The sequence below is a fragment of the Molothrus ater genome, chromosome 10 (assembly GCF_012460135.2).
Source record: "Molothrus ater isolate BHLD 08-10-18 breed brown headed cowbird chromosome 10, BPBGC_Mater_1.1, whole genome shotgun sequence".
NCBI lineage: Eukaryota > Metazoa > Chordata > Aves > Passeriformes > Icteridae > Molothrus > Molothrus ater.
Genome location: NC_050487.2, coordinates 17,004,647 through 17,031,323, shown reverse-complemented (window position 1 = coordinate 17,031,323; position 26,677 = coordinate 17,004,647). Strand labels below are relative to the sequence as shown.

At 48.6% G+C, this 26,677-nt stretch overlaps 2 protein-coding genes across 2 annotated transcripts in view; both read right to left on the bottom strand.

Moving 5' to 3' along the window:
• DVL3 (dishevelled segment polarity protein 3) overlaps nt 1-1,242 on the bottom strand; it is a 33,720-nt gene extending 32,478 nt beyond the window's left edge. Inside the window, 1 exon segment of the mRNA XM_036389055.2 lies at nt 1,049-1,242. Coding sequence (XP_036244948.1) covers nt 1,049-1,215 — 167 coding nt within the window. The 5' untranslated portion in view covers nt 1,216-1,242.
• A 3,681-nt stretch (nt 1,243-4,923) lies between these two features.
• On the bottom strand, nt 4,924-23,024 carry EIF2B5 (eukaryotic translation initiation factor 2B subunit epsilon). Its single transcript, XM_036388959.2, has 16 exons — nt 22,872-23,024; nt 21,672-21,796; nt 21,120-21,305; nt 20,853-21,030; nt 19,595-19,675; nt 18,842-18,919; nt 18,449-18,761; nt 17,685-17,830; nt 17,257-17,392; nt 16,699-16,800; nt 15,955-16,062; nt 14,980-15,070; nt 14,093-14,216; nt 9,317-9,442; nt 7,710-7,820; nt 4,924-6,640 (listed from the first exon to the last, which is right to left on the bottom strand). Exons 1-16 carry the CDS (start codon nt 23,022-23,024, stop codon nt 6,575-6,577), a joined length of 2,124 nt encoding a protein of 707 aa, XP_036244852.1. The 3' UTR covers nt 4,924-6,574.
• Between the last annotated feature and the right edge of the window lie 3,653 nt (nt 23,025-26,677).

Below are 26,677 nucleotides of genomic sequence, written 5' to 3'. Positions count from 1 at the left end.
ACGAGGCAGGGCTGCACTCCCTTCCATACCAGAGACCGAGCATGGGACATCTTTGAGGATGAGACATGTATAGTGGGTCTTGCACACACCCCTTGCTCAGAGATGGGCAGCAAGTGGAGAGCTCTCACTCCTTCTCCATGGAGGTAGGGGAGGAGAAAGCTGGTCTTCTCTACACATTCTTCCCAAAAACAAGATGCGGAGGACAAAGCTTACAAAATGGATGTCCCTCCCCAAAATGGATGGTAGAACAAAACTGTCCCCAAATCCATTCCATGGAAAGGGCTGATGGAGGTGGCACAACCTCCACACCTTTTTGGAGAAGGAAGAAAGGGGCACTTTCCCAGGGCAGGCACAGTGGGAGATGCCCAGGCCCTTTTGGTGGGGAATGACAGTCCTGAGTAGGATACAACCTGAGGGGCCAGCCTAGACACTCCAATGTGGGCTGCATGGGAGACACCACCTCAGGCAAGGTGTTGGCCAAACATCCTGAGTAGGGGGAGGACGTGACCCTCAGATGGGGATGATGGTGTCCTCCAAGGTGCCTCTGGCACCTGAAGCAGGGTATCACCAGCTCCCTCACTGAGGAGTTAGCATGGCACAGCTTCCCCAGAGCTGATGCGGGATCCCCCAGAGGATGTGCGGCTGTCCCCGGAGGCAGCACCCAGAAACAACGAACACAGAGAATGTGCACAGGGGGGTATCACCACCAGCCTCCCACAGGTGAGGCCCTGGGGTGCACGGAGGGTGTGTCCCTCCAGAGAGAACCCAAGGGGGTCACTATCCCCATCCTCGCCAAGGAAAGGCAATGGGGATGGAGGATGGATCGGGGTTCCCCTCCCCGCGCCGGGCACAGAGGGGCACCTCCCCATCCCGGGGGTCCCGGCCCCGCCGTCCCGGGGGCGCTCCCGGGGCCGAGCGGGCAGCCAGCCCCGGCCCCGGCCCCGTGAGGGCGGAGCTCCCCAGCCACCCCCTACGGCCCCCCGGGGAGGCCCGCGGGGCCCGGGCTCCACGCGTGGCCCCGGGGGACCGGGCCCAGGCCCGCGCTCACCCGAAGTCGTCGTCCATGGACTTGAAGTAGAACTTGTAGTTGGGGCGGTTGAGGAGCCCCTTGAAGTCGCCGAGGGTGACGCGCTCGGCCGGGATCGGCAGCTTCACCAGGTACGGCGTCTCCTGCTCGTCCAGGTGGTAAATGATCTTCGTCTCGGCCGCCGCCATGGCGCCCCTGCCCGGCCGCCAGGCCCCCGCCTCTGCCTCCGCCGCCTCCTCCGCCCCGGCCCGGACCCCCAGTCCCGGCCCGGCCCCCGCCCGCGCCCCGGCCCGGCTGCGGCCTCCGCACGCCCGGTCCCCCCGCGCCCCTTGTTCTCCGGGTCCCAGCGCCGCCCGGCTGCACGGCGCAGGCTCGGCCTCGGCCGGCCCCGCCCCGCCCGCCGTCCCGGCCCCGCCGGAACCGGAACCGGCGCCCCGTGGGGCCGCGGCGCGGGAGCTACCCCGGGAGCCGCCGTGGGCCGGGACCGGGCTCAGCGGTTGGGCGAGTTTGGGCCCAGATCCCGCCACGATGCTGGCCCGCACCCTGCCCCCAGCCGGATCCCGCATCCATAGAAGACCCCCTTGGCTGGCACTGACCCTCTGATTCGGAACGGACCCCCCACACACCCATCCACCCCGCGACTGCTGTGCCCATGTGGGTGCACGGCCCCTGGACTGCCCAACCCCAGCCCCATCGCCCATGGGTGCTTTGGGATTTATACTTTACACCCACATCCTCTTGTCCACAGCCTGGTACTCCCCGTGCACCCTCATTCCCAGTGCCAGCTGGGAATATACCTCTCCCAGACTCCCCTCCCTCGTGCAACTTTCACACCCCCTTTACACCCTCTGATGCTGCTTCACAGGGTCATTCCTGTGTCCCACAACCTCTGCTTCTGTCCACAGCCCCGGCCTCCCCTTCTATCTCTACAGCCCTAGTCCTTTATCACACACCTCGCAGCCTTCCCCATGTTACTCATCCAGCTATGTGCCACATGAGTATAGCTTGCAAAATGTGAGGCATGTTTTGTATATCCATCTCTACCCTATCCTCCCGTGTACAGACCCCTTTGAGCTCCCGTACTGTTTCAGATGGCCACCATCCATCCATCCCCAGCTCCTCTCCAGCTAAGGCTTCCTTCTGAACCCCTTGTCACCATCCAACAACTAACCCCAGTGCTCAGACCTTTTCCTCACCAAGCAGACTCTTTCCTCTGCTCTTCATGAGAACCTTCTGTTCTATATACCATGGATTCTTCAACTGGGCACCCTTTGGCTGTGTGGTTTCTTCCCATCCCGTCTCCCCAGACCCCAGCACATTCTTACCTACAGTCATCAGCACTGTGACCCCAGCCCCTAGGACTTGCCTCTGTCCCACAGCAATCTCAGGCTGTCTGGTTTCCCCTCTGCACACCTCGCCAGCACCCAGCAGGCACCAAGGAACCATCTCCATCAGCAGTTTCCCGGAGTTGTGGCTGAGAGCAAAGCTGGGGTGGATGGAGTTTTGGGAACACCCACCAACAGGAAGGGCAAGAACTGCCTTGCACCATCCTGGATTAGAAGGAACAAATGCAGAGGAAGCACCACACCATGGGCCTGCACAGGGCATGAGACTAGATCAGCCCTCAGACTAGACTGCCCTGCCGTAGGAAAAGGAGCCAGAGAGATCCTACAGGGAACAGAGCCAAGTTCCTCAGGCAGGCTGAGCTAAATAAGCCCTCTAATGCATTAAAGAGTCCTGCAGGCATTGCTAGTAATTACCTGGGCAGCACTGCTAGACTGGGGGAAGAACCTGACATTAAATTGAAAAAAGAACAAAAATTCCAGGGAAGTCCTCGGGTAAGCAGAAGTTGTAGGAGGTCTGAGACTCTCCCATGTTTCTACATCAGCTCTTGGAAGATTGTAATTTCCTTATGCTCGGAGCTCTGTGGTAAAAGCTGGTGTACCTGGAATGAAGAATCCAGGTCAGGAATGGAAAAGTTTAGTTTAAGTTGCTTCTTCCTGTGTCAACCCTGGCAGAACTAATCTTAAAATCCTTTGGCAACACCTCCCTGCCCCAAAAGCAGGGAAAGAATCCTTGTGTGTCCCTGGCAGGGCCACTGTCTCACTCACCTCCCAGCACAGCTGTGGATGCACCTCGGAGCCTGTATTGTACACATCATACACTTTTGTTACCAAAAGGGCAATTTTCGATAGTGCTGAGCTCTCAAGGGAGCACATGCAGCTCAGGGGAGGGGTGCCACACCCCCAGGGTGGTAGTAGATGAAATCTCACTGCCACAGCTGCCTTTTCTTTTAAAACAGGCCAAGTGACTGAATAGACTCAATGATAGATCAGTTTCACTGCTCACAGAGGCCTTGTGCTGTATGACTCACTGAATGGAAGTTAAGAACACAGTGCCAAAGAAATTAGCAGGAGGGGATTGTGCTGTGCACTCCAAGGTCCACAAGGAAGAGTTTCTGAACTGCCTGTTGGCTTATTTTTGCAATTATGGCAACTTAAAAATCGCAGCATTGATAACGTTGCTTCTCCTTACAGAGTACACCAGCTTCAGACATTTTAGTGCATCTTGGAACAGCCCAAAGCAGAGCTGGATGTAGTTGAGTTCCATCACTTACACCTTTAAGCAACACCAAATTATTATTTTCTTTTAAAAGGGTTACTATTGTTAACTGAAGTTGTAGGTTTGATACAGGAACACCAGGTTCCATCCATCCATCCATCCATCCATCCATCCATCCATCCATCCATCCATCCATCCATCCATCCATCCATCCATCCATCCATCCCTCCCTCCCTCCCTCCCTGTCAGATGGGAAGGCAGACAAATTTATTATTATAGCCTTAGGAAAATAAAGTACTTAACTGCTTACATTGCTTAGAGATGGGCAGCCATGATTCCACATTCAAGATTGCTCTCAAAGGCATTTCCAGTCTTCCAAACAAAAAACCATCTTGACTGAAGCAACAACAAAGCATCAAGCCCACCCTACACTTCAGCAATAGAATAAATGCTCCTTTAAAAAGTACAACACGTATCAGTACATAAGGATGCTGCACCATGCCAGAACTCCACCTTGGAGAGTATCAAGTGTTCTAATTTGTTTTCTTTTTGCTGGTCTATTCTTGGCATCTGTAAAACTACCCCACCACACACACCACCAACGCCTGAAGGATGTGGCCATGGAGCAACATTCTCCCCTTGGATTTTAATTCCCAGGTAAAAAGCAGCTCATACCACAAAGTTGGAGCAAAGGAGGAAGGAATGTGGAAAAAACAAAAGTGGAATTGTTACTTGGCAGAAATAATCAAGAACTTCTCGCAAAACTGAGCCATTTACAGCACTACATGTTAAATTTATTCTTAAGCCAATCTTTACCCTGTAAAGGGAAAAAAAAATATTTGAGATGTCCAAGGAGATTTTAAAATTACTAAGTCTTGCAGCTGGTTTGTAAATGGTTTTTCTGTAGCTGCCTCTGCCAGTTCCCTGCCTCTGCCAGTTCTTATTTCCCAGCATCAGGAGGACACAATGCATGACATATCAGCCAACATTCCTATCAATTCCCATAATGACAAATGATAACAGATTTCTTTGAATTTAAGGTTCATCTTTGCAACATAATTCTGTACAAAACCAAACCTCACCCACTTCAGGATTCCAAGTTCAGAAGTTTTAATGAATTGTTCTCTAGTTGCAAACAGGGCTCATGTGTTACCATCAAACACTTTCACCAATTCAATGCTATGATTCAATGTGCTGATTTCCTACCTGGATATTGTGTGCTTAAAATCTGAGGAAAAAGCAGTGATGAGTTATTTAACTTACACATGAAGCCCTGCTCAGGCATGTAAAGCTGGAGACATAAAATTTCAAGTCAAAAAAAGCAAACAAGCTGGTAACACCAGGATAGTTTTTATTTGCTCCCTGAATTAAATATTGGCAGATACAGAAAATTCAGATACCGACTATTTCCCCAACATTTACAAGACTGAGTTTGCAATGTCAGAAAACAAGGACATTTATGCACAGTCCTGGCAACTGATAGTGTGAGTGCACAAGATGGCCCTGCCTGAACATCAGCTTTTTAGAGGCAGTATCCCTGGTCTCCAGCATCCAATGCTGTCCCCTCACTGACAATTGTGGCACCACGGAACGGCCAAGTAAATATCCTGAGTGGGCAGCTCCAGTGCATTTCCCCCTGCAAAGGATTTATTCCTGCTCCTCCTGAAGGGGCAGAGGCTAGGTCAGCACATCCAACAAATAAGCCACCTATGAACACAAGCTGATGGTTGCAGTACCCTTCTCACTCTGTTGAGAGCAGGGGAGAATGCAGCACAGTGACACTTCCAAGTAAGCTGCTCTTAACGGCCTTGCTGCTGCCACACATTGTCTGAGCCAGAGGCACACTCACTCCCTGCTGCCTGCCGAGCTGCTCTGCAGCTGCAGAGCCTCACAGTGGGTCTGCAGCACTTTCCCTGCTGTCTGAGGGAAGTTTCAAATAAATAAACGGCCATGAAGTAAGCAAGCTTATATAACTGAAATCATGTGGATATACAGACTGTGTGCTGCTGAAGGAAATACCACTCGCTCCTTTTCACACTGGAGCAGAACTTAGTAACTTGCATTCTCCTCAAAGCAACTGGTGCAGTCAATGCCCCCAGGGCAGAATACAAGTGTAGTTGGTGCAGCAGGAGGAGCCAGGCACCTCTGCTCCCTTTTCATAAAAAAAAATAAGAAACAGACACTTCTCTAAACCATGTCTGCTAAGCTGGGGGCACAGAAGAACGATCACATGCAGGATATGGTGATCCGTACAGCCATCAACCAACCCCGTGGGGAAGCTGAGCACACACCACCCCCAGTTCTACAGCACAGGAAACACATGGTTTTACCAACTCCACTGTGCAATTTGTGTTAGATCCTAGCATGGCAGATGGCAAGAGATTTTCCCTTTTGGAAAGATCACAGAAGTGCCTTCTAGGCTGCAAAATGCCTTGGGCGTCCTCAGACAGCTGCATCTTCTTTAGGCACAAGAACTCCTGAATTCTAGTCCTGCACTCCAGATCCTAATCCACATGCTCTTACTCACCAACCTTGCCGGTGTCTCTTCAGCAGGAGTCCCCTTAGCTCCAGAAGCAACAATGACTCCAAATACCTCAGCTGTATGACCATCTTTCCACAACCCTGATGGTTAGATCTACAGGGGCATCGTATACATTTGCATCTACTCTCTCCCTTTGTATTAGTAACAAGGACCTCCCAAAGATAGCTTATAGTACATCATATCCAGGCTCCAGAGGGATTTTAGGTATCACCACCTCCTGCTTTTCCCTTATAGTTTTTTACTGGGTTGCAACATAAGGTGCAAATGAGGGAGGGAGGGAGGGAAGTGGCAAAGTTGGGAACACACAACTGAATTAATGATGGGATTGTCAGTCACTTGGATGTCAGGCCCCACATCTATACACCATGCACTGGCATTGATCTTGCCCTGCCCACTTGGCCCAGAAAGGCAGTGAGAGCCTCTTCTCATGCTGAGCCATCATGTCAGTCTTGGTCGCCGTCAGACGACTCCTCCTCTGCCTCCTCCAGCCACTGGATAAACTTCTGGAGCTGCAGAGAGAATGAAACGTAATTGGGTAACAACTGACACCAAGGAGATGCTGGAAATGCTCAACAAATACACTGTGTGAGTGAGCACCACTACCATGCACAAGCAAGTGTTTCCAGGAGAAACAGAAATGGAGGCAGTTTGAGGGAGCGAGAAACAATTAGGTGAAAAACAACTGGGATGCCACAGACAAATGCAGACTGATTAAGCTCCTAAAGGAGATTCCCCCAGTCAGACAATCCCTCCAACACTCAGCAAAAAGACAAAAGCTTGAGAGGTTTTCAGAGCTTCAGGGCAAAGAGATGGCAGCTGCACCTTAGCTGACATGTTAGGAAAACTCTGCTGGGAAAAAAAACTTGTCCCTCAGAAACTGCTATTAAAAAGGCAGCTTGTTTTACGTTTTAACTGGGCTTGTACAAGCAGCTGAAAGCACTGCTGACCTACACTAATAGCTGACTTTGCAAAGGTCTTGAACAAAGTTGTTCTTTAGATGGCTTTTTTCCTTCTACTTCTCTTCCAGATCCAGGGAGGAGGACTGGAACAGGGCTCAGCCAAACTGCAGCACAAAGTTCTGCCTGATGGAGGAGGGAAGTTTATATGCTCCTTGCAACAGAAGCCAAATGAAACTACTCAGTACAGCAAATGCTTAGAAATATATGTGAAGGGACTGCTGAGCCAGGAATGAAAGCTTCAAAGGAATTGCATGGGGCCAGCACACAGGGCATTGGCCTAAAGCCCATTTCAAATGGGTGTTGGCTTAGAGAAACTGTGCTGCTACTCCAGAAAGTGCTGGCCTCGTGCTAGAGAGAGCCCACTAGAAACAATCCTCATACTACCTCCATTCCTTATCCAAACAGGATGATTATGGCAGAATGCACAGAAACTGTTCTGGAGAACAAATCTGTGTTGCTTAGTGTTCAGTGCACTGGTCTGTTTCTTGGCCTACCATGTGATGGCAGCTGCTCCACAAGAGGTGACAGTGACACCAAACTTTACTTGAAGTTTCTGTCAGCAGCTGTTGTCTGTCTCTCTCCCCCCAGCCCAGCCTCTCCCAACACCTTTGGGACTCACCCGTTGGTTTTTACGAAGCTGCTTTCCTTTGTCAGACGTGTCCCGCAAAGAGAACCAATTGAGAATAACATCTTCTTCCAAAATTTCCAGCTGGTAAAATGTCATCAACACCTGCATCAATTAGAAAAGAGCAACAGGCTCTCTATAAACTCTTTTGGGACTAGCTCACGTCCAAGTACAAAGTTTGCACGTAATCTGTGTCTCTCAGCTCAGTCTTCACCAGAAGGCACTCAGTCTGCTTCATTTTCCTTCTACTGTTAAAAATAACCATGATTCTCCTACCAAGCCTTATGTTCCTGACAGATGCTGTGACACATAATGAGTCGAAGTTCAAGCCCCATCAGCTTCAGCTCTGAGGATGCTGGGTATGACTGAGAGCAGTGGGCAATGAGGGGTCACAAAGGACATCAGTTCAAGACACAAGATCTCTTTTTAAAGCCACCCAAACACCATCCCCAAAGCAGATCCAACAAGCAACTGATGCTGGCTCACATTAAACAGTGACACGTGCAGAGGAGCATGAACCTGTCCAGCTGTGCCCCTCCTCCTGCCAGCTCTCTCTCTGCAGTGCCTTATGGCAGGTGTCAAAGCAATTGGTCATTGCTCAGCTCAAGCCCCTGCCCTGTGAGCGAGGGGGAGAGGCCATCAGGCTTTCTCAGGGTGCCTTTGTGCTCAGGCAGAGCAGGCACCTCGCATCGGCCTCCTTGCAGCAGAGCGCTAACAAAGCTGGCTGCCAACTGCAAATATAAAGTGTCACTTCAATTCACAGCCTCTAGGGAAACCCAGGCCCCTAGAACAATGGACACATGCCAAACAATTGCTGTAATTCAAGGACATTTTGGCTCACCAAACTGAAGGCTTTTGGCTCCAGTCCTAAGTGCTTTGCCATCAGCCAGAAGCACTGGTAGCAGAAGTTAGGATTACTCTTTCTTGAGGAATCAAGAGTTAAGCAGGCTCTAGGAGAGCTTTTCCAAAACAGAGAGGGGCTTCCTGAGTTCCTGCTAAAGAAGCCTTGTAATCCAAGTCAAATCCTCTCCATGTAATAAGGCAGACAGAATGTAGGGACAAAATATTTGTGAAGGATGGTGAGGAGGAATATATGAAAATTCTCAGACGCAGGGAGACAGATAATAAGCCACATGACAGCTTTCCTTTACTCCCTATTTCATAACTAGCTCAGCCTGAATAAAATTCCACTTTTATTCCCAGCTTTTGTGTTTTGCACTCCACAGTAGGATAAACCATTTAGCAGTGAGATCTCAGGGACCATGGAGAGATAAATGAAAGGAAGCTCTTCCTAGAGCGTGTCTCTGCCCTCGCCTCTTCCAGTGTCACACAACAAGGGCATCTATGTTGGAAGCTGCAAAATAATAGCTCCCCACAGGCTGCAGGCTGGTAATTAATACTCACCCTCAGCTGTGCTCCCTCAGAGGCACAGGCAGACACAGAACTATTTTTTTTTTAAGAATTTGTTTTAAATGGATTTTCTACACACCCTCTCCACTGTGACTCCAAAATTCTCTCCCTTAAAGCAGAGAGGTGATGATGTAAATAGGATGCATTCCACTGTGAATCTAGCAAAAATAGATTTGGGAGAGGATACTCACTTTAGCTATCGATGTGCAGAGACTGTCATGTTCCAAGAAGAATTCCTCAATGGCACATAAAGCATTCAAGTGATCTGATGCTCGTTTTATGTAGTTCTTAAACAATGGGGTCCAGTTCTTCAACAGCTGCAGGGAGAAAACACAGAAGAGCTCCTGAGCTGAGATGGATGGGTGCACTCAGCCCTGTGTCTCAGCTGTGTTACACCAAGAAAGTGACCCAGGGAAGCATTTTATGAAACTATTCAGCTAACTACTTCAGGTATTTGACCCTCTCTGTCCATGAAACAGATAATATTGAGTCTCACATGTGAGAAGAGAACCTGGTTTTACTAAGCTTTCAGAATATCTATTAGCTTTCTTATTTTTGCCTCTCTGGATGGAATACCAGATCATCACAATGAATGTGTTCAACGGAGTCTGGCATTCAAACAAAATCTCTTCACTGCAGACTGATAAGGAGAGATACCTACATGCTACTCACAGCCTCCCCCCACAGAGCAGCTGACATTTCAGTGGAATTTTCCTTCAAAGCAGAAGGACAAATAAGGAAACATAGAAAAAGATAATGCCAGGTTAATCACCAGCTGAATAGAAGTGAACAGTGAAAAACAATCACCCCTAAAACAGGAATGTGTCAGAGCAGCCCCTAAGTGCAAATCACACATTTGCTGTGTGCCCAGAGGCTTGTTTGGATCCTGAAGCCTGCTGCAGGGAATGAGTGGGAAGAATGAAGGAGAAGAAGTTGTTACACTATTAGCTGTTCTCTCTTCCAGGTCTTATTTTTCTTGAAACTTTAAGTTTAATGATTTTAGTGCTGCCTCTTCAAACAATATTTCTGAGTCCCCCACAGCTCTTTCCCTTGTACGTATCTGGGAAATATGCAGCAGGGAGCTCTGCAAAGCAGCACAGACTGACCTGAATCTGGGACAGGAGGTAATACTTAGATCTCCATCCATAAAATTTTTAAAAGGTATCAGAACATGGATAAGATACAAAAATTCTTCATTGGCCACATCATGACCTGACCATCCTACAAAAGCATTGCAGGAAATTAAATCAGAGTTCCACATCTTTTTAAATGGAGTAATTCAACAGCAGGTGATCCTGAAACTAAACCCCTGGCATGCCTGCACAGATACACAGGTCTGCTGTGCCTTCAGCAGTGTCTCCTTACAGAACACATCTGGTCTGTTTTGAAGGGAAACTGGCAATTCACAGAGGCTCGGGGTATGATGAAGAAGTTTTGACTTGCCTAAATTTGGGGTTAATCAGCATTTTACTGTCCAGGATAACTGTTAAAGGCAGCAGACCTGAGAGAGGGAGAGCTCCAGAACACACAGCAGAGCTACAACCCAGGCTATGGAGATAGTCCAGGCTGGTGTGGACTACCAAAGACAGCCTCAGCTAGGAAACAGTGCTCATCTACTCTGTAGTGCTGCACTCCATCACCTCTTCAGACACATCTGCTATGCAACCCTGCTGGAATTTACATGCCTCAAGCAGAAACAAAGAAGGGGATTAGTCCAAGCAAACTCATCTGTACAGGGGTACACTGACTGGTTTAAGGAAAAACAGTAACAGCACAGAATGATCCTGATCATCATGGTATGACAATAAAACAACTGAGGGTTCTGTGGCATATTTACAAGAGGTACTTTAGCAAAATGCTTAATGCTATACACTCTTCCCTCCTCTACAACCATCTTCCCATTCTTATTACTACTGGATAAGAAAGTTATCCTACTGTAAAGTTTATTCCAGGCTAAGAAACACTTTGTAATACCTTTCTACTTACACCTTTAAATCATAAGCAGGCACAAACCTAACCAGAAGCTATTGAGTTTCTGAAAGCAGGTTATTTATACAGAAAACACTCACAACCCCAGGACTCAATTCAGTGTGCCTGCTGCTGGAAAAGGGAAAGAAGAAAAAATATACCATGCCAAGTTGAGAACATGCACTGCCCTGTAACTGGTGCTAGTGGGGGTAGTTAGACCACAACAGCATCTGGGCTGATCACCATAAATGGCTTCAGTGACAGCAGAAATCCATTTGGTCTCCAAATAAGCAATCCCATGGTGTGTTCACATGCACTCCATTACAGAATCCCAGTTCTGGGAAAGGTCTATAGTTCTAGGAAAGGTCTATTTCTGCACCTTCTCTGCTTTACAACTTGCACAAGAGCTGAACGAGACATCTGACACACATCAAACTGGATACCTCTATTTGTCAAGCCTCCATGTTTCACCTGAAAAAAATACCCACGGGCATATCCTTTACCAGACGCTTGTTTCCTCAAATTGCTGCAACACTTCAGAGCTTCATGCTCAGGGGCCAGCACTTCAGACCACATAGTGTGGTTTCAAGTCAAACCATACATCACAACTATGGCATTCCCACAATTTCCCCTCCTGAGCTGCCTGGGACTGCTCTACCATAGGTTTTATATAAGCAACCCATCTTATTTCAGCATCTCTTGGTCAGAGGTGAGCTACAAAGAGAGTGAGAAACATAAAACAGGTCTGTAAGGTTCGGTGGGCTCCTGATACCCATCACTCTCAGAATGCAGGTAGCCCCATCTCACACAAAATAACACTTTTCCATAACTACTCCATCATGAGCAGCTCTCAACCCAAACCTGCTATTGCCTGAGGCAGTTTTAGCTGCAAACTTCAGCAACAACTACTTTCATTATGTACTAACCTATACTAAGCCTGTGCTTGGGATTTGCAGAGTGTAAATAAGAGTTAGTAAATTAATGGAGTGCACTTTTTATAACCAGGGAATTGCAAGCTGCAGAGAAGCCACTGTTCCAGATGCTGTACAACTGCCTGAAAATTGATCTTTGCAGAGCACTGCTGGTAAATACACAAAGCTGCTGCCTCAAAAGAACAGTGATGTGTATTTAATAAGCCTTTGAAGGCTGGGTCACAACATCTATTAGAGGTATATCTCATCTCAAATATTGGGTTATTATAACAGTGACAAACACCATGAGTGCAAGTGAACACACCTGTACCTCACTAGGACACTGTGCTCCTGCTGAATGCAGTGCAGAAAGCCAGCACAGCAATCCTGAACACAGTGAAGGATTCTCTAAGAAACTTCCAGGTTGTTCTTTACAAGGGAGAATCTGGAGGAACTGGCTGCCATGATGGTCAATTGGTTTGACACCTGGCTTTCTTTGATACATCTAAGGGTAATTTTTATTTCATAAATGAACACAATTCCCTGCCTAGACAAATGCCACCTGCCCATGACATGACACATGGCCACTCTAAACATCACATTTTGATTATTACTAAAGCATTAGCTTTCCTTTGATGAAAAAGATATGGACAAAGTTACCCAGAGAAACTCTTTACCTACTACCATTGTCTTTAGCTTCTAGGGGTTTGGGGCAATTGCACAAAACTTCATGCATTTATATGCTTCATCCGAGACTAGAACATCTTCTGACTGGGTGCTGCAGTGAAATTCTCCTTTCCCACTCATGCTACAGTTAAGAGCCTAATCTGGGAGACCAAGAGATGCCATATCCCAGCTGGGATTAAAAAACCCCTATCCTATATAGCTACCAATTCCACACAAGCTGTTGTCTAGATGTACTGCTTTCCACTCAGAATCTAACACCTGCTCCAACATTTTCTTCAGTCCTCCTCCTTCAATTCTATTTTCTAGGACAGGATATGCTATTCAAGAAAACAGTCTGGAAAAATGAACAAAAGCAAGCAGAATTTAAACAGAGCGAGCAGCAAAATCTCACTAAGCCATCTGAAGAATAGATCAGTTTACATGGATGTTTTCTGCAGAAGGCATCTCCACATGTCCAAGAGGTGAATTAAGTAGCATGCTTACACCTACACAAAGGAGAATTAGTTTTCCACCCTTTCCCATCAATTGAAAGCACATACTTCCTCAGAGAAAGGATTATGAGGAAGTCTAGTGTTCCTCTCAATCTCCTAAAAAAAACCCACCCCAGTAGTCCTAAAAAAAATGAAGTAGTCTGTCCCAAACATGTGTCAGACCTATTCATTCTGAAAGAGGATTTTCAGAATCTGTACTTTGCAAAGTCAAATACATAAATGGACTGTAACAAGGAGACAAAGATACTACAATGACTTCAGCTTGGGTGAACAAAACCATTAAGAGAAGACTGCTTGCTTTTTAAAACAGATCCTACCCTATTTTGTCTGCCATAAGGCAGGAAATTAAAATTGGTACACCCAACTATACAACCCATGCCCCTAGCAACAAAGCAGAACTTTATCTTTGCACAAAGACAACAATATCGTGCCTTGGCATTTGGCTGGAAAAAAAAATTGGCACCAATTATGGTATGCAGTAAAATAAGACCTTGGAAAGGATCCCATTGGGAGAGGAGTGCTCCCCATTGCCCCAGGGACAGGACTTGAGATGGATTGGAACTGGGTTGCTGGAATTCAAGCCTGTAAAGACATCTCTAACAGACCTCCTCTTTTCTCTTTTACAAATTATGCACTTCTACTGTGTCACACAGGCAACAGAAACAACCACAGGTACTGAAGTAGAGCTCCCACACCTACAGTCTCAGCTGAGCTCTGTCAAACAGGAACAACAGTTTCAGTTCATTTTTATTTCTATAGAAGACAAAGAGGCTCATGAACTCAAGGAGTTCAAGTGGCTCCAGGCTTAAACAAAAGGAATTTCTCAGGCAGGAACTACCTAGGGCACACAGAAAGACTGTTACACACTAGGAGACAAGCCCAAAGAAGAGTAAAATGGAGCAGGACTCACAGGAAGTAACGCTGAGAAATAGTTCTGGGAGTCCAGGTTTGCATCCAGCTGCTGCAGTGGGAACTCCAGGATCACTTTACTGAGCACCTGCATCATCTCCTTCAGGCTAATGTTATATGCATACCTAAAATGAAAAAGGCAACATTTCACACTGTCTGATCTCTGCAGACTGTGGCTATTCACAGAGATAGGGTAGAAAATCTGATTTTCATATTCTTATTTGTTTATTTGGTTTTCCAAATATTCAGATAATAAAATCACTTTGTATTGTATCAGACTCTGCATAAGGCCATAAGTCCTGAAAATCTGTTATCACAATTGGAAAAAGCTGCTGCAGGGACAGCACCCTCACAGAGTGCTGTAGGAATGCTCTTGCACAAAAGAAAGCACACAGGTTTGGATTTGAAAAACACGAGATAAAAGGCACTCTGATTATGTGTTGTAGACTTGCTGCTGTAAAAATCCTGTGCACAAGTCACACCACAGCACAGCCCCAGCTGCAGGCAGCTGGCTGAATGCTGCAATGCCCAGAGCAACAGACCCCTGCATGAACTTCCAGACAGTCGTGCCAAGAACTGGCCTTTTCTCTTCAGTCCACAGTTATTCAGCAGCAATTCAATCTCTTGTTACAGAGAGGGGGCAGGAAAAGTCTAACCACCAAGGATGCTAGAGGTGCAGCTGGTGCTCTCCATCAGCTCCTGCTGTCATTCAGTCATGATGTCTAAGCTGCATTTCTCATGCTCCATACTGATAAAATGTCTAACAATGGGAATTCATGTGGTTTCTCCTCTTCTTTTGACATGCCTGCTGTCAATCCCAACTGTTCAGCATAAAGGACAATATCCCTAAGGACACCCCAAGGATCCCTAAGGACATCCCCAACTCACTTGAGGGAGTTGATTTCCAGGACCAGGTTGTCACAGGAAATGTTTTCTTCTTCACCCCTTTGTAACGTACCCAGAACCTCATTCTGGAAAACTAATGAAAGAAAGGACAGGCAGTTAGACACGAGGGAAAAGCACAGATTCTCCAAACTGCTCATTACTGAAGGAATGATGCCCTTCACAAAAAAGGCATTCTGACACAGATGTTTATTTGTTCTCTGTACACTGACACAAACCCACAGCAACTATACTTATAAATAGTGGGATATAATTCAAACAAAGGAAACCACCTACTACATGTCACTGATCTATTCACAGAAACCAGTACAAAGCTATTTACCTCTGCAGCCTTTTAGAGCAGAGTTTCTATTATACTTTCACAATCCAGCTCTTCCTACTCAGACAAACCTCATCTTCCCATAACTGAAAGTATTAATTCAAATCTAAAATTTATTGGTTTAATTTCCTTTGAGGCGATATTCCAACATGAGAGAGTTTTTGGGTTTTTCCAATTTGGCCTGAACCTCTTTCAAATCCAGGTGAGCTTAGCACAACAAAACAGAAAACCAAAACATCTCTGCCTAAAGAGGAAACTCCTACAAGGACATTTATTTCTCCAGAATGATGACAGTACTAAGCTGTCCATACAGAGAAACTCTAGTGGACCTTCCCATAGTCTCTAAAATTAGGCAATGACACTGCCATTTAAAGAGACAACTCAGGGAGGTTCTTTCATGAAGGTCCAGTGATGAGGAAGATGGAGACCCTTTGCTAGTTTCAAATCCTTGACTGCCTTGGGTTAACCCAGCAGTGATACAGGGAATATTAAAGAACTCTGTAGAAAATGCAGGAAGTGAGATCAGGAAACAACTTATCACAGAGGTGCACAAATTTTCCAATACATCCAGAGAATGCAGCACGAACCTCACACACTGCAGTATCTACAGAATCACTGTACTTCTTCAGAGCCCATCTCACCTTTGATGTCATCCAGCTGAGGGGAAGCTGCCCGACTGTCTGGCTCCTCAGAGCCCATGCTCAGGTCACTGTCAGATTCACTCTCTTCCTCTGAGTGCATAGCTGGGCCTGAGGAAGGACAAGATGCAGCATTCAGCACTCAAAAGCTGCAACTATCATATGCCACGAGGAACCAGGTGTCCAAGGGACTTCCCAACCAAGTCAGCAACTATCTGTCCTTGCAAGGAAGCTTCTATTTACAGGTCCAGATGATTAGATTTGCTGCAGAGGGAACACTACAGCTGGCATGAGGATTTTTTGGGAGTCTGTAGGCAGACAACAAAGGACATGGACAGAAGCAACTGCATTTTGTGCAAACTGCTGAGTCACAATGGAGCAATGTCAGCAGACACTGCCACTGGCAGGAAGAAAGCCAGCAGCACCTGGAATAGCCAAAGCATATTCCCATCAGAGGGAGGGGCTGGTGTCCCATAGTGCAGCATTCCCAGCACAGACAGCTCTGTGTGTTAGTGCAAAGCAAATATCTAACAAACACCTTCCACAGAGCACAGGTAGAGAGAATCTGGTCCATGACCTGCTTTTAACTCTCACCTTCCCTGCACACATAGCTGGTATCTGGAGCCAGTCTGCTTCACAAAGCCCAGGTCTTCCTCTAGACACAATCACCAGCATCCCACTTGGCTGTTTTCCCCAACACACACCTGTCTGCTCAGCCCCAGGTGACCACACTAAACTTTTCCTCACCCCATAGGCTTTGCCTCTGCTCTTCTTCATCCTCCTCATTCTTGTCATCTGCTTTCCAGAGATAGCCTCTGCCCTCTGAGCCTACATCCTTTTTATTGTAACCTGAAAAAGAATCAGCAAACAGAGTGTGGATGTAGCAGATCTGCTTACAGGCAAACCTGAAATAGACTGTATAACCTGCATGTTACTGCCCCTACAGAACCTTCATCAAGAGGGAGCTGGAATTCCTGCAGATGCACATGGATTTCAGCCTTCATTTCCTCACATGCCTTGGCAAGTGACTTACTCCTTCTTACAGCAGCAACATTTGGCAGACCATGTTTAGATCCCTTGACAAACCCACACTGTAGCAACAGTACTTCACAAGGACAAAGCCCTTGGACTCAGCTGAGTATCCTTGCTTGCCCTGATGAAAACCCATAGGTTCCAGGTTGAACGCAGTCTAAGCTCCACCCTGGCACTGCAGTGTCTGGAATGATGCTGGTAAAGACCCCAAAAGATCATGGAGGACAAAACCTTCTGCATAGCTTTAGTGCATGGAGACAGAGACTCTCATACCTTTCAGTTTCACTTTGCTCTCCTTGTTCACACCAGAATCATCACTGAACTGGTCATCGTCCTCTTCCTCCTCATCTGGGGGGTGCAGAGAGATCACTGTGCCCTCAGAGAGAGTGATGCCAGGACCTACTACTACCTGAAAATATGTGAAACACATCTTAATGACAAACACTGTGACTGCCCCCTTGTACCTACACCAGCAGCTGCAGACAAGCTGTCACTAATATGTGTAACTGAAGACACCAGCACTGCCACTTTCCATATTATTCTGCCCCAGCCAAGCAGAGGGAAGAAAAGGGTGGGAGCAGTAGCACGGTCTCCACCTCTGCAAAACGGCTTGGGGCAGCCCTGTGTTCTGGAATAGTACAGTGTAAGATAAGTAACCTGCCAGGAGAGGCAGAAAGCAGAACAGACATAAACCAGCTCACCTGAGAAGAGAGGACACAGCGGGGCTTTAGCTTTACTTTCTCCTTCACTTCAGCCTCATCACAGATAACAGAATGGTGGATCTCCACGTTATCTGCTATGTGCACTCGGTCCCACAGAACAGCTCCATCCAAAGTCACTTTATCACCTGTTACACACCACCAAGTACAAATATGTTGAGGAAGGCTGTCTGGTGCTCTCTGACACTGCTGAGTCTTACTGGCTTACTTAAGCCTTACGTCTTACTGACTCACAGTCCCCTTGATGCATGATGGATGCTAGATGAGAGGGGAAGAAACAGCTCATGAAAATGGGGACAGATGTCTCTCATTTGCAGGATGGTGGTGGTTGATAACTCTAGATCAGTAAAGGTCATGCATTCTCTGCTGCTGAAACAACTAATTTTCATGAAGTACTTTCCACCTTCATTATGGTACTCTGAAAACTTTCATCTATCTTCTCTGCTGGAAAACCAAGCTTTTCTCTTTTCTCCCCATTAGCAATCAATCACTACCCACCTATCATCCTATCTCAGTGCAGAACTTTAAAAACTGAATTCCAGCAAATGTGTGCCCTGGCCTGGCATGGCTGGCACATTCCCCATTCCTGCACTCACCTATCCTACAGTGGATTCCAGCAAATGTGTGCCCTGGCCTGGCATGGCTGGCACATCCCCCACTCCTGCACTCACCTATCCTACAGTGGATTCCAGCAAATGTGTGCCCTGGCCTGGCATGGCTGGCACATTCCCCATTCCTGCACTCACCTATCCTACAGTTCTGCCCAATAACACTGTTGGTGATGGAACAGTTGCTGCCAATGACCGTTCCCTGCCCGATGAGCACGTTCTCCTCCAGCACGCTGCCGTGGCCAAGGCTCACATCCACCCCTCGGTAAATGTTGTGTTTAGAGTGGGTGTAACTCTGGTTCTTGTCATCAGTGAAGTTCATCTCTGGAGTGAGAGGATAAACCCAGCGCCGGATGATGTCAGAGCACACAGCTTCGTACATCAGCAGGTTGCATATATGAGCACCATACTCTTCTGTTGTTACATGCATATGGATCTGGTTCCCCAGGACCTGGCAGACAGGCAGAGGCACATCAGAGGGTTCTCTAAGGCAAAGTAACAGGATCTCCCTTGTAACAACCCTCTCCTTACCTCCTCATTCACCAACAGGCCACGCACAAAGTCATCCCGTGTCTGGTAGTCAAAGTTGTCTGTGAACAGTTCAGCCACCTGCCAGGAATAAAGAACATGGAAATACTATAGTTAGAGCCAAGTTATACAATATAGGAAAGTGATGGTCTTGCCTTGAATAAAGCTCTGACTCCTTCTGCTAGGAATATTGACCCTCCCATCTCCTCCCCCTACTACTCCTCCAGAATCCATGAACAGATTCTGATTTTCAAAAGGGGCAAGACATTGCTTTAGCATTTCCAAGCAATTTTCCCACCTTACTTTGTAGTTTCACCCCCAAAGGAAGGCTGCAGACAAATTTTATCAGATCTGTTAGCAAGCCTTAGCTGGAATAACCCTGAATGTTACCCTAACATGGTACCAGCTTAAAAGTACTGACACTTCTCCACAGCACAGCCACCACCTCTGCTCCACAGATGTTATTACACCCAAAGTGAAATAACTTATTTCCTGAAATAGTTTCATTCTGTGCCAAACCAGCCAGTCTCTGGATGCATCCACCATGTAGTTCTGCCTGAGCTTGAGCAGTGGATGCCAGAAACAGACTGAGCCCCCATGTGTTCCACACAGCAGCACCACATGGTCACCCAGGCCGTCAGCTCAGCCAGTTCTGTTTCTCAAACCTGGTACTCAGGCCACACACACCCTGCACACCAGCAGTACCAAGGGAGCAGTGCAGACTGAATTTTGGACCCTTGGAAGGGCAGAGCTCACCTGTGGAGAGCAGATGCTGATATGACAATCCAGCAAGTCATGGCGCACCTCGACATTCTCAATAGAGTTCTGGAACAGACTCTGAAAGAAGAAAAAATTCAGGTGACCTGAGTGCCTCATGGCCCCAAAAGCCTTCTATAAGGCAGGGACACTACTAAACTACACACCAGTTTAAAATTATTAAACTAGCTGAAGCTCTGAGGATCAGAGAAATCTACAATCTACACTAGACCCAATCTCAGCAGGCACAGACTGGTCATACAAAGAGCTGAGAGTCAGCCAGCAGAGACTGCCCCTGCCCCTACACAGTGCAGGTCTCCCAGAAACAGCTTGTACTTCCAACAATCACTTTTGATGAGGTTCCTTACCTCTGGGAGCTACAACTGTACAAAAAACCACTGATAAATCCAAATACAATTTTTACAGCTGGGGGTCAGTTTTGTATTGTTGCATTTTGTTTATTTTGGTTTTTCCTTTTTTGTTTCCTATGGTGGTCTGTACTTCCATTTGAAGACATGAAATAACCTCCTGATTACTGATTTGGGGATGAAAATATTATACAATCACAGCCTTAGTTATGAGTTGAAGAAAGAAACTGGTTCATCTATCTCATGGAGAAAGTGCCTTCACAGACATTTACAGAGCATTTACTACATTATTACGTGAACAAACAGGTAAAAGGACTTGTAACTCCACCCCATGTCAGGTTCAACAACACTTCAAAAAGGAAAGGGTTGTTAAACACTGGAATGGACTGCCCAGGGAGGTGCTGGTGTCCCACCCTTGGAGGTGTTCAAGAAACTGGACGTGCCATGATCTAGTTGATAAGGTGGTGATCAAAGGTTGGACTCTGATCTCAGAGCTCTTTTCCAACCTAAATCATTTGGAGAAAATGGTCTATGTATGGTAGCGGTATATGCACCCCGAATTGGGAGCCCCTGCAATATCACAAATCATCTCCCTCCCCTGCTTTACATCATGGAAAGAAAATAAAGGACAAAACCTCAACTCTGAGAAATCATCTGCCTCATGCTCAAACTGGAATGAGGCACAAACATGCCTGTCCCAGCATGATTTCACCAAGCCTCAAATAAAGATCAAGGGGGAAGAAGGCCATTTACCCCAAGTTACTTCCTATCATCTGCTCCTCCAAGAGGAGCAGCTAGGACATCTCGCCAGCCCTCACTCAGGGAGGATCTCCCTGGGTGGGCTGCTTCACTACCACAGCCCTTTTCCACCTGCCAGGCTCCAGACGCACCATAGGAAAGCGGAATCGTTTCAGCCCCTGCGTTCTCTGGTAGTGAAGGACACGGTTTGTGGCACTGTCCATAGCAATAACAATGTCATCCTCCTTGCACCTGGCATGGTGGCCAGGCGAGGACTCCTTGAATATCATCGTCATCACGGACACATTCTTTTCCATCTTACGACGCAACCTGAAAAAGGAGGGCAGAACTATGAGAACACTCCTCAGAGAGCTACAGACCGCAGCACACCAGGCAAGATTCACTCTTCCAGCACCTACTTGTGCTCTTCCAGGGCTTTGGATATATTGAAGTTGGACACCACGTCACCAGTGACCAGGATGAAGTCGGAACGAACGAGGGACTTGGCATCCACGTCGCGCAGCACGTCCCCAAGGGAGCGGTACAGGTCTGAGGTGACAAAGCGCACCTTGTTGGGAGACGTGTGCCGGCACCACTTGGATTTTCTGGAAGAAGGAAAAAAAACCACCAGGAAGGCATAAAGAGGCTGTTCCCACAGACACACTAGGACACAGCGTCCCAGTATGTGCCACACCTATAAGGGAGTGCTGTGACAGTGAGCCTGCTATTGCCAGGCTCAGGTACACTCAGAAGGGAAACTGAGGAGCAGTCCCACAACACTCAACCCTTCTAACACTGCACAACCACCCTCCTACACAGCAGGGATGGTCCTTTCTGAGATATGCTGGGAGTTCACTTGCTGAAAGGGCATCTCTCACAGTTTTCATATGAATCAGTGAGACCTCTGAGGCTTGTTGGAGGGCAGACAAATACGTTCCATGATAAAACTGAAAAGAAGACGAGATTCTTACTGCAAATGGTCTTTTATCTCAGCTGACTTCCAACAGCAGAAAACAAAGGTTTCTTCCACTCCTGTTGCTGTTAGGAACTCCAAGGTATAATCAATCATGGCCACATTTGCCATAGGTAAAAGAGCCTGAAAAAAAACCAAAACACCATAGAGATAGTTGAACAAATACTCAGTACCTCAACATCAGCAACAGCCCCTTCCAGCTTGGGGATATAATGTCGTCAATAGTACCAGAAACATAACACAAGTAACTGCCCCACCAGGTTTTATAAAAATCTTTTGGAGTTGATCTAAACAGTAAGAGCTAATTTGTGATCTTCTAGGGGCAGATCCTCAGTTCAGAAAGGAAGGCATAAAAAAGTGAAGTTATCACTGAAAATTGTTCAAGAAGACTCAGATAAATGACAGAGACTGGAAAAGTGCTGATTCCCTGACTCAGGCTTTAACTGCTTCAAGAAAAACCTGTCAGACATGAATGATGAAGCCATAGTAATATGAGTGTCCAGAATTAAACAAGGGGTATAAAACCCCAACCTAAAGTGAAGTGAGTACTCTCTTGACTTGAGATTCAAGTCACACTTAGTCACTGAGTCACACCTGAGTGATGGCATACCATTCCTTAATTCATTTTTGGTGCTGTTTCATTTCAGGCCTGAGCGCGCGTGTATAATTACAAGCACCACCAACACTTAATCAGCAAACGAGGTGAGATAATTATTTAGACCTAAAGTCTCCAAAAGCCTTTTATGTTCTTTTAACACACAGCCTTTTGAGATGGATAGTTAAAGTACTACCCCCATCCATTTTTCTGGCCATATTATTTCACGCATTACAGCTGGCAAGGGCCAAGATTTCGTTTCTTTGCTTTATCAGAAACAAGCCTGTCCAAACCCACTGCCGGTCCTGCGCCAGCCGCAGACGAGGAGCTGATAGCGCAGCGCCCCACGCCATATGGAAAAGCGGAGAGCCCAACACGGCAGCGATCGATCCTCGCCGCCTCTCCAGCGGGGGACACGAACTCCCGCGGCCGAGAACTGCCGGAGCGCAGGAGGGCGGGAGAAGCCTCGCCCCCTCCCGACCCAGCCCAGCCTCTCGCCAGACCCCTGCGCGCCTCGGCCTCCCGGGGACAGTGCACACCGGACAGGCGGCCCCGGAGGCACTGGCGCGGCGCAGGCAGCAGCACCCAGAGGGGATTTCTCACCCGCGGCCGGTCCTTGGAGATCGGGAAAAAGCGGCGGTTGAAGCTGTCGGCGACCAGCACGGCCTGGAGCGGCGGCGGCGGCTCCTCCTGCGGGTCGGGGCCGCGGGCGGACCCCCCGCCCGCCCCGCGCCGCGCGGTACCGCGGGCCGCCATCGCCGCACGCGGCCGCCGCTGCTTCCGCTTCCGCTCGCGACGGGAGCGGCAACGGGCGCCCGGCGGGGACACAACAGCGCGGGGCGGCGCGTCCCGGCGGGAGCGGGGCGAGAGCTGCTGGTTGCCTCCCCATCATCTCCTTCCTCCCGGCATCACGTCCGTGGCGAAGATCCGCCCTGGCACGGCCTGAGGAGCGGGGAGAGGCGTTTCATCGCCATCCCCCGAGTAGGGAGCGCAGGTAGAGCAGCGCAGCTTCCCGCCATGGCCGGACACGGTCGGGACCCGGCCTGGGGGAGGCCTGAATGTCCCCACAGACACCCCCCAGGTGGCCTCGGGGTGTGTGTAGTACTTTGATGTGACTCTGGTGGTGTCTGGTTTTGGGAACAGTGAAGTTTTCTGATACACTTCCTAGCGGCGACGTGTTTGTGCTGAGTTCCCAAATGCCCAGACGCTCCTCCTGCAAAGGACAGCCTTGATGTGAGGCAGCCCGTCAGCGCAGGTTACACCTGCCATCAAAGCTGTCCCCAAAACCCACAGCCCCTGAGGGACCCCCCCCTGGAGCCTGCTCAGAGACCCTTCCACAGTGGGTGGGATGAAAAGAGACGTGGTTTCTGAGGGTGAGGGTGGCATTTTTCTTCCCCTCAGCTCGGTGAAGCAGCTGGGATGCTGCAGTGCTGGTGTCTGGCTGTCCCCCTGCTCGGACACAGGGATCCCAATCCCCTCCAGCCATTCCTGCCTCAGCCCAGGCTCCATCTAGCACATCTCTGATTGTGCTTCAGTACTATCCTGGTCCTCAGAAGGGGATGGGCCATGTACAGCCCTCAGCACAGAAAACCTGCCCTCAGCTGGGTCCTCTGCTGCCTTTCCCTGCCGCCCCTCCCAGGGCTGCAGGACTTGCCTGGCACGGTTCACGCAGCACCGTCACCTGCTCATTTGTCACCGAGGAAAAGCTGTGTGGTAACCCCGCATTCAAAACCAGGAAAACAGGCTGAAAGACCTCCCTAGGGAGCTCCTAACTGGATGGCAGCAGAAGGGCTATGGAGAGCCCTGAGCCTGGCAGCAGGACATCCCTTTCCAGTGCTGGCTGCTGCAGGACCTGGTGCTCGCTGCCTTGCCCCGTTGTCACTTTTCTGCCCCTCTCCACATGGGACAGGCAGTCACAGCCCCTGCTCTGTCACCTTACCAGCCTCTCTTGCTGCCCCCACAAACTGACCCACTGTCACACCCTGCTCTGGTCCTTGCTGCTGTCATCTGCTACTGGGTGACAAGCCAAAGACTCAAAGAGTCTCAAATTCAATTGTGGTCTGAAGGTGGGGCATTTGCAGCCCCACCTCTGTGGCAGGGCCTCTCCCAAGGGCGGAAGGTGGCACGTGCTTATCAGCCCAAGGCACACGGTATGGCCAGAAGGAAGGAAATTAAGGGAGGCACCACTTAACCACAGACCTAGAGCAATAACTGCTCTCAAAACTGCCCCAATATCATGGGCAGTGCTGTACAGCCCCCGTGGCAGTGCTGAGAGGTCTTCAGTAAAGGGAAGAAAGCTGTAACAGGCAACATGCGGTATTCCTCCCCACCGACTGAATTGCAGGCTCAGGACTGATGTAGAAAACAAAGTCTCCTCTGTCTCCTCAAGGACTCTGCAGCATTGGGTATTCCCTGAAATTTCCCTGAGCAGTTAAAATGTTCAGGCATCACTTAGGTGGTGCCATCTGTGCCCGGTGACTTGTGACTGAGCCCTTGCTGTGCCGCAACTTGCGGCGGAGTCGCTTGACCTTAGCTAGTGGTCTGGAAAAAAGCAGCAAGGATGAACACAGCAAGAAAATAGAAATGAGCTGCCCATGGGAAGTAAATAATCCTCATCCTTTTCAAAAATAGGTATCTCCATACCCTTGGGAATTCTGTTGTCCTGGCAGAGGAACTAACCCCAGAACAAAAGCTCCCAGATGGTTTCAGTCCAGGGGTTACAGCCTGAGGAGTGATCCAAGAGGTGGATTTGTCATTGCCTGAGGGCAGGACAGCATCTTAATTCCTGCCTGTGTGGCACTAAGTGCATAAACAGCACCAGAAATCAGGTCTGATCCAGCCTGCACAGCCACTGCGTGTGTTGGGACCGGGCACAGAGAGGTTGACAGGGGAATCAGCAGATTATCTGGCTAATTACATCCTGTTCTCTCCAAATGAGGCGACTTTCCAAGACGTTGCCCTGGTAAATTGGCAAGAACAGGGGAAGACAAATCAAGGTAATTGCTAATGAACTAAACTCAAAATCAGCTTGATAAATATTCCTCAGGCTTTGCAGACACATTTTCCTTTGGTCTCACCCGTAGCTTGCAGGCCAGCAGCACCAAGGCACACATTTTCTGAAAGCAATGTAATAGGGGAGCTTTTAAAACTGAATTTACCTCATGAAAATTGAAATGAGATGGAACTGGGTTTGACTGGAGGTCTGTCAATCCCAGTATCCCACAGTGGCTGGGCAGGGTGGTGGGAAGACACCGAGACTATGGGACTTCTCCTTGCTGCCTCATCCTTGGATATCCCAGTACAGAGCACACACCCTGGACAGGGCAGCATACACAAACTCTGGGAATGATGAGCCTGGTGGGGATGCTCTGCTTTCTGGGACATCTTTCTGGTCCCTGTTCCTCCATTTTATACCCTTTTCCCTTTTCATTTATTCTCTCTGAGCATTTGGTTCTTTCTTGACTTTTCCCTCTGCAGACACAATGGCCCATGAAGCATCTCCAAGCCTTGGCAGGTAGCTCTGGGTCTGTCCTATCTTAGACAGCTTTGGGGCCCCACAGGGGCTGAGTGGAATCAGGGGGTCCCCAGAGTGGTGAGACTTGCAATGAGGAGGATCACAGGAAATCTGCATGGAAGAACCATGTACCTCACACGAGGCTCATTTCCCCTCACATGTCCTGCCTGGTGGCCAGCAGCTCTGATGCCCTTAGAGCATCCTTCTGTGCCTTCAGCAGAGCTGTGAGGCTTTTGTCATTTCAGCTCCAGGTCAGAGATGCAATTAGTGCCTAAACTCATCTCTTCTTGGCCCACTGCATGCTGGCAGGGAGCCTGGCTGGGTTGGGGCTATTCCCACACACTGGCAGAGGTGACAGGGGCAGGCCATGAGCCCTGGCACACAGAACCCTGGGCACGCAGGGCAGTGTCCTGGACTTACCCAGGACAGCTGACGCTCACTTGGCAGGTCTAGAGAGGGGTCTGTCTGCCCCAAGCACCCTTGGAGGAGCTCCTGCCCCTGGGAGAAGGGGTAGGCAATGACCAGGACAAGGACATTGTCTAGTCCTCTTGTATATCTGAATGACTCTGTGCCTGACACAAGATTTACCTGAGCACTGAATCAAGTTCTGCAGGGAAAAATAAAACTGCAGTCCACAAGTAAGTCAGTAAGCATGAAAGCCAGACAGATTCTACACCTCAACCCTTCTGCCTCCCTCCCTCCCACGCCCTGGGCTCTGGCCAAGCAGGGACAGCAGGGATACTGACTCACAGACTATTCATCTACTCTTTGCTCATTTGGGCTTCTCCTGCGCTTCTCAGCAGAGGGTTCCTGCCAGATGAACTGCTGGGCCTCGTCCACTCTTGGCTCCTGGGTTGACAGACTTGAGAAGGTGAACCAGACATGAGGCCACCCT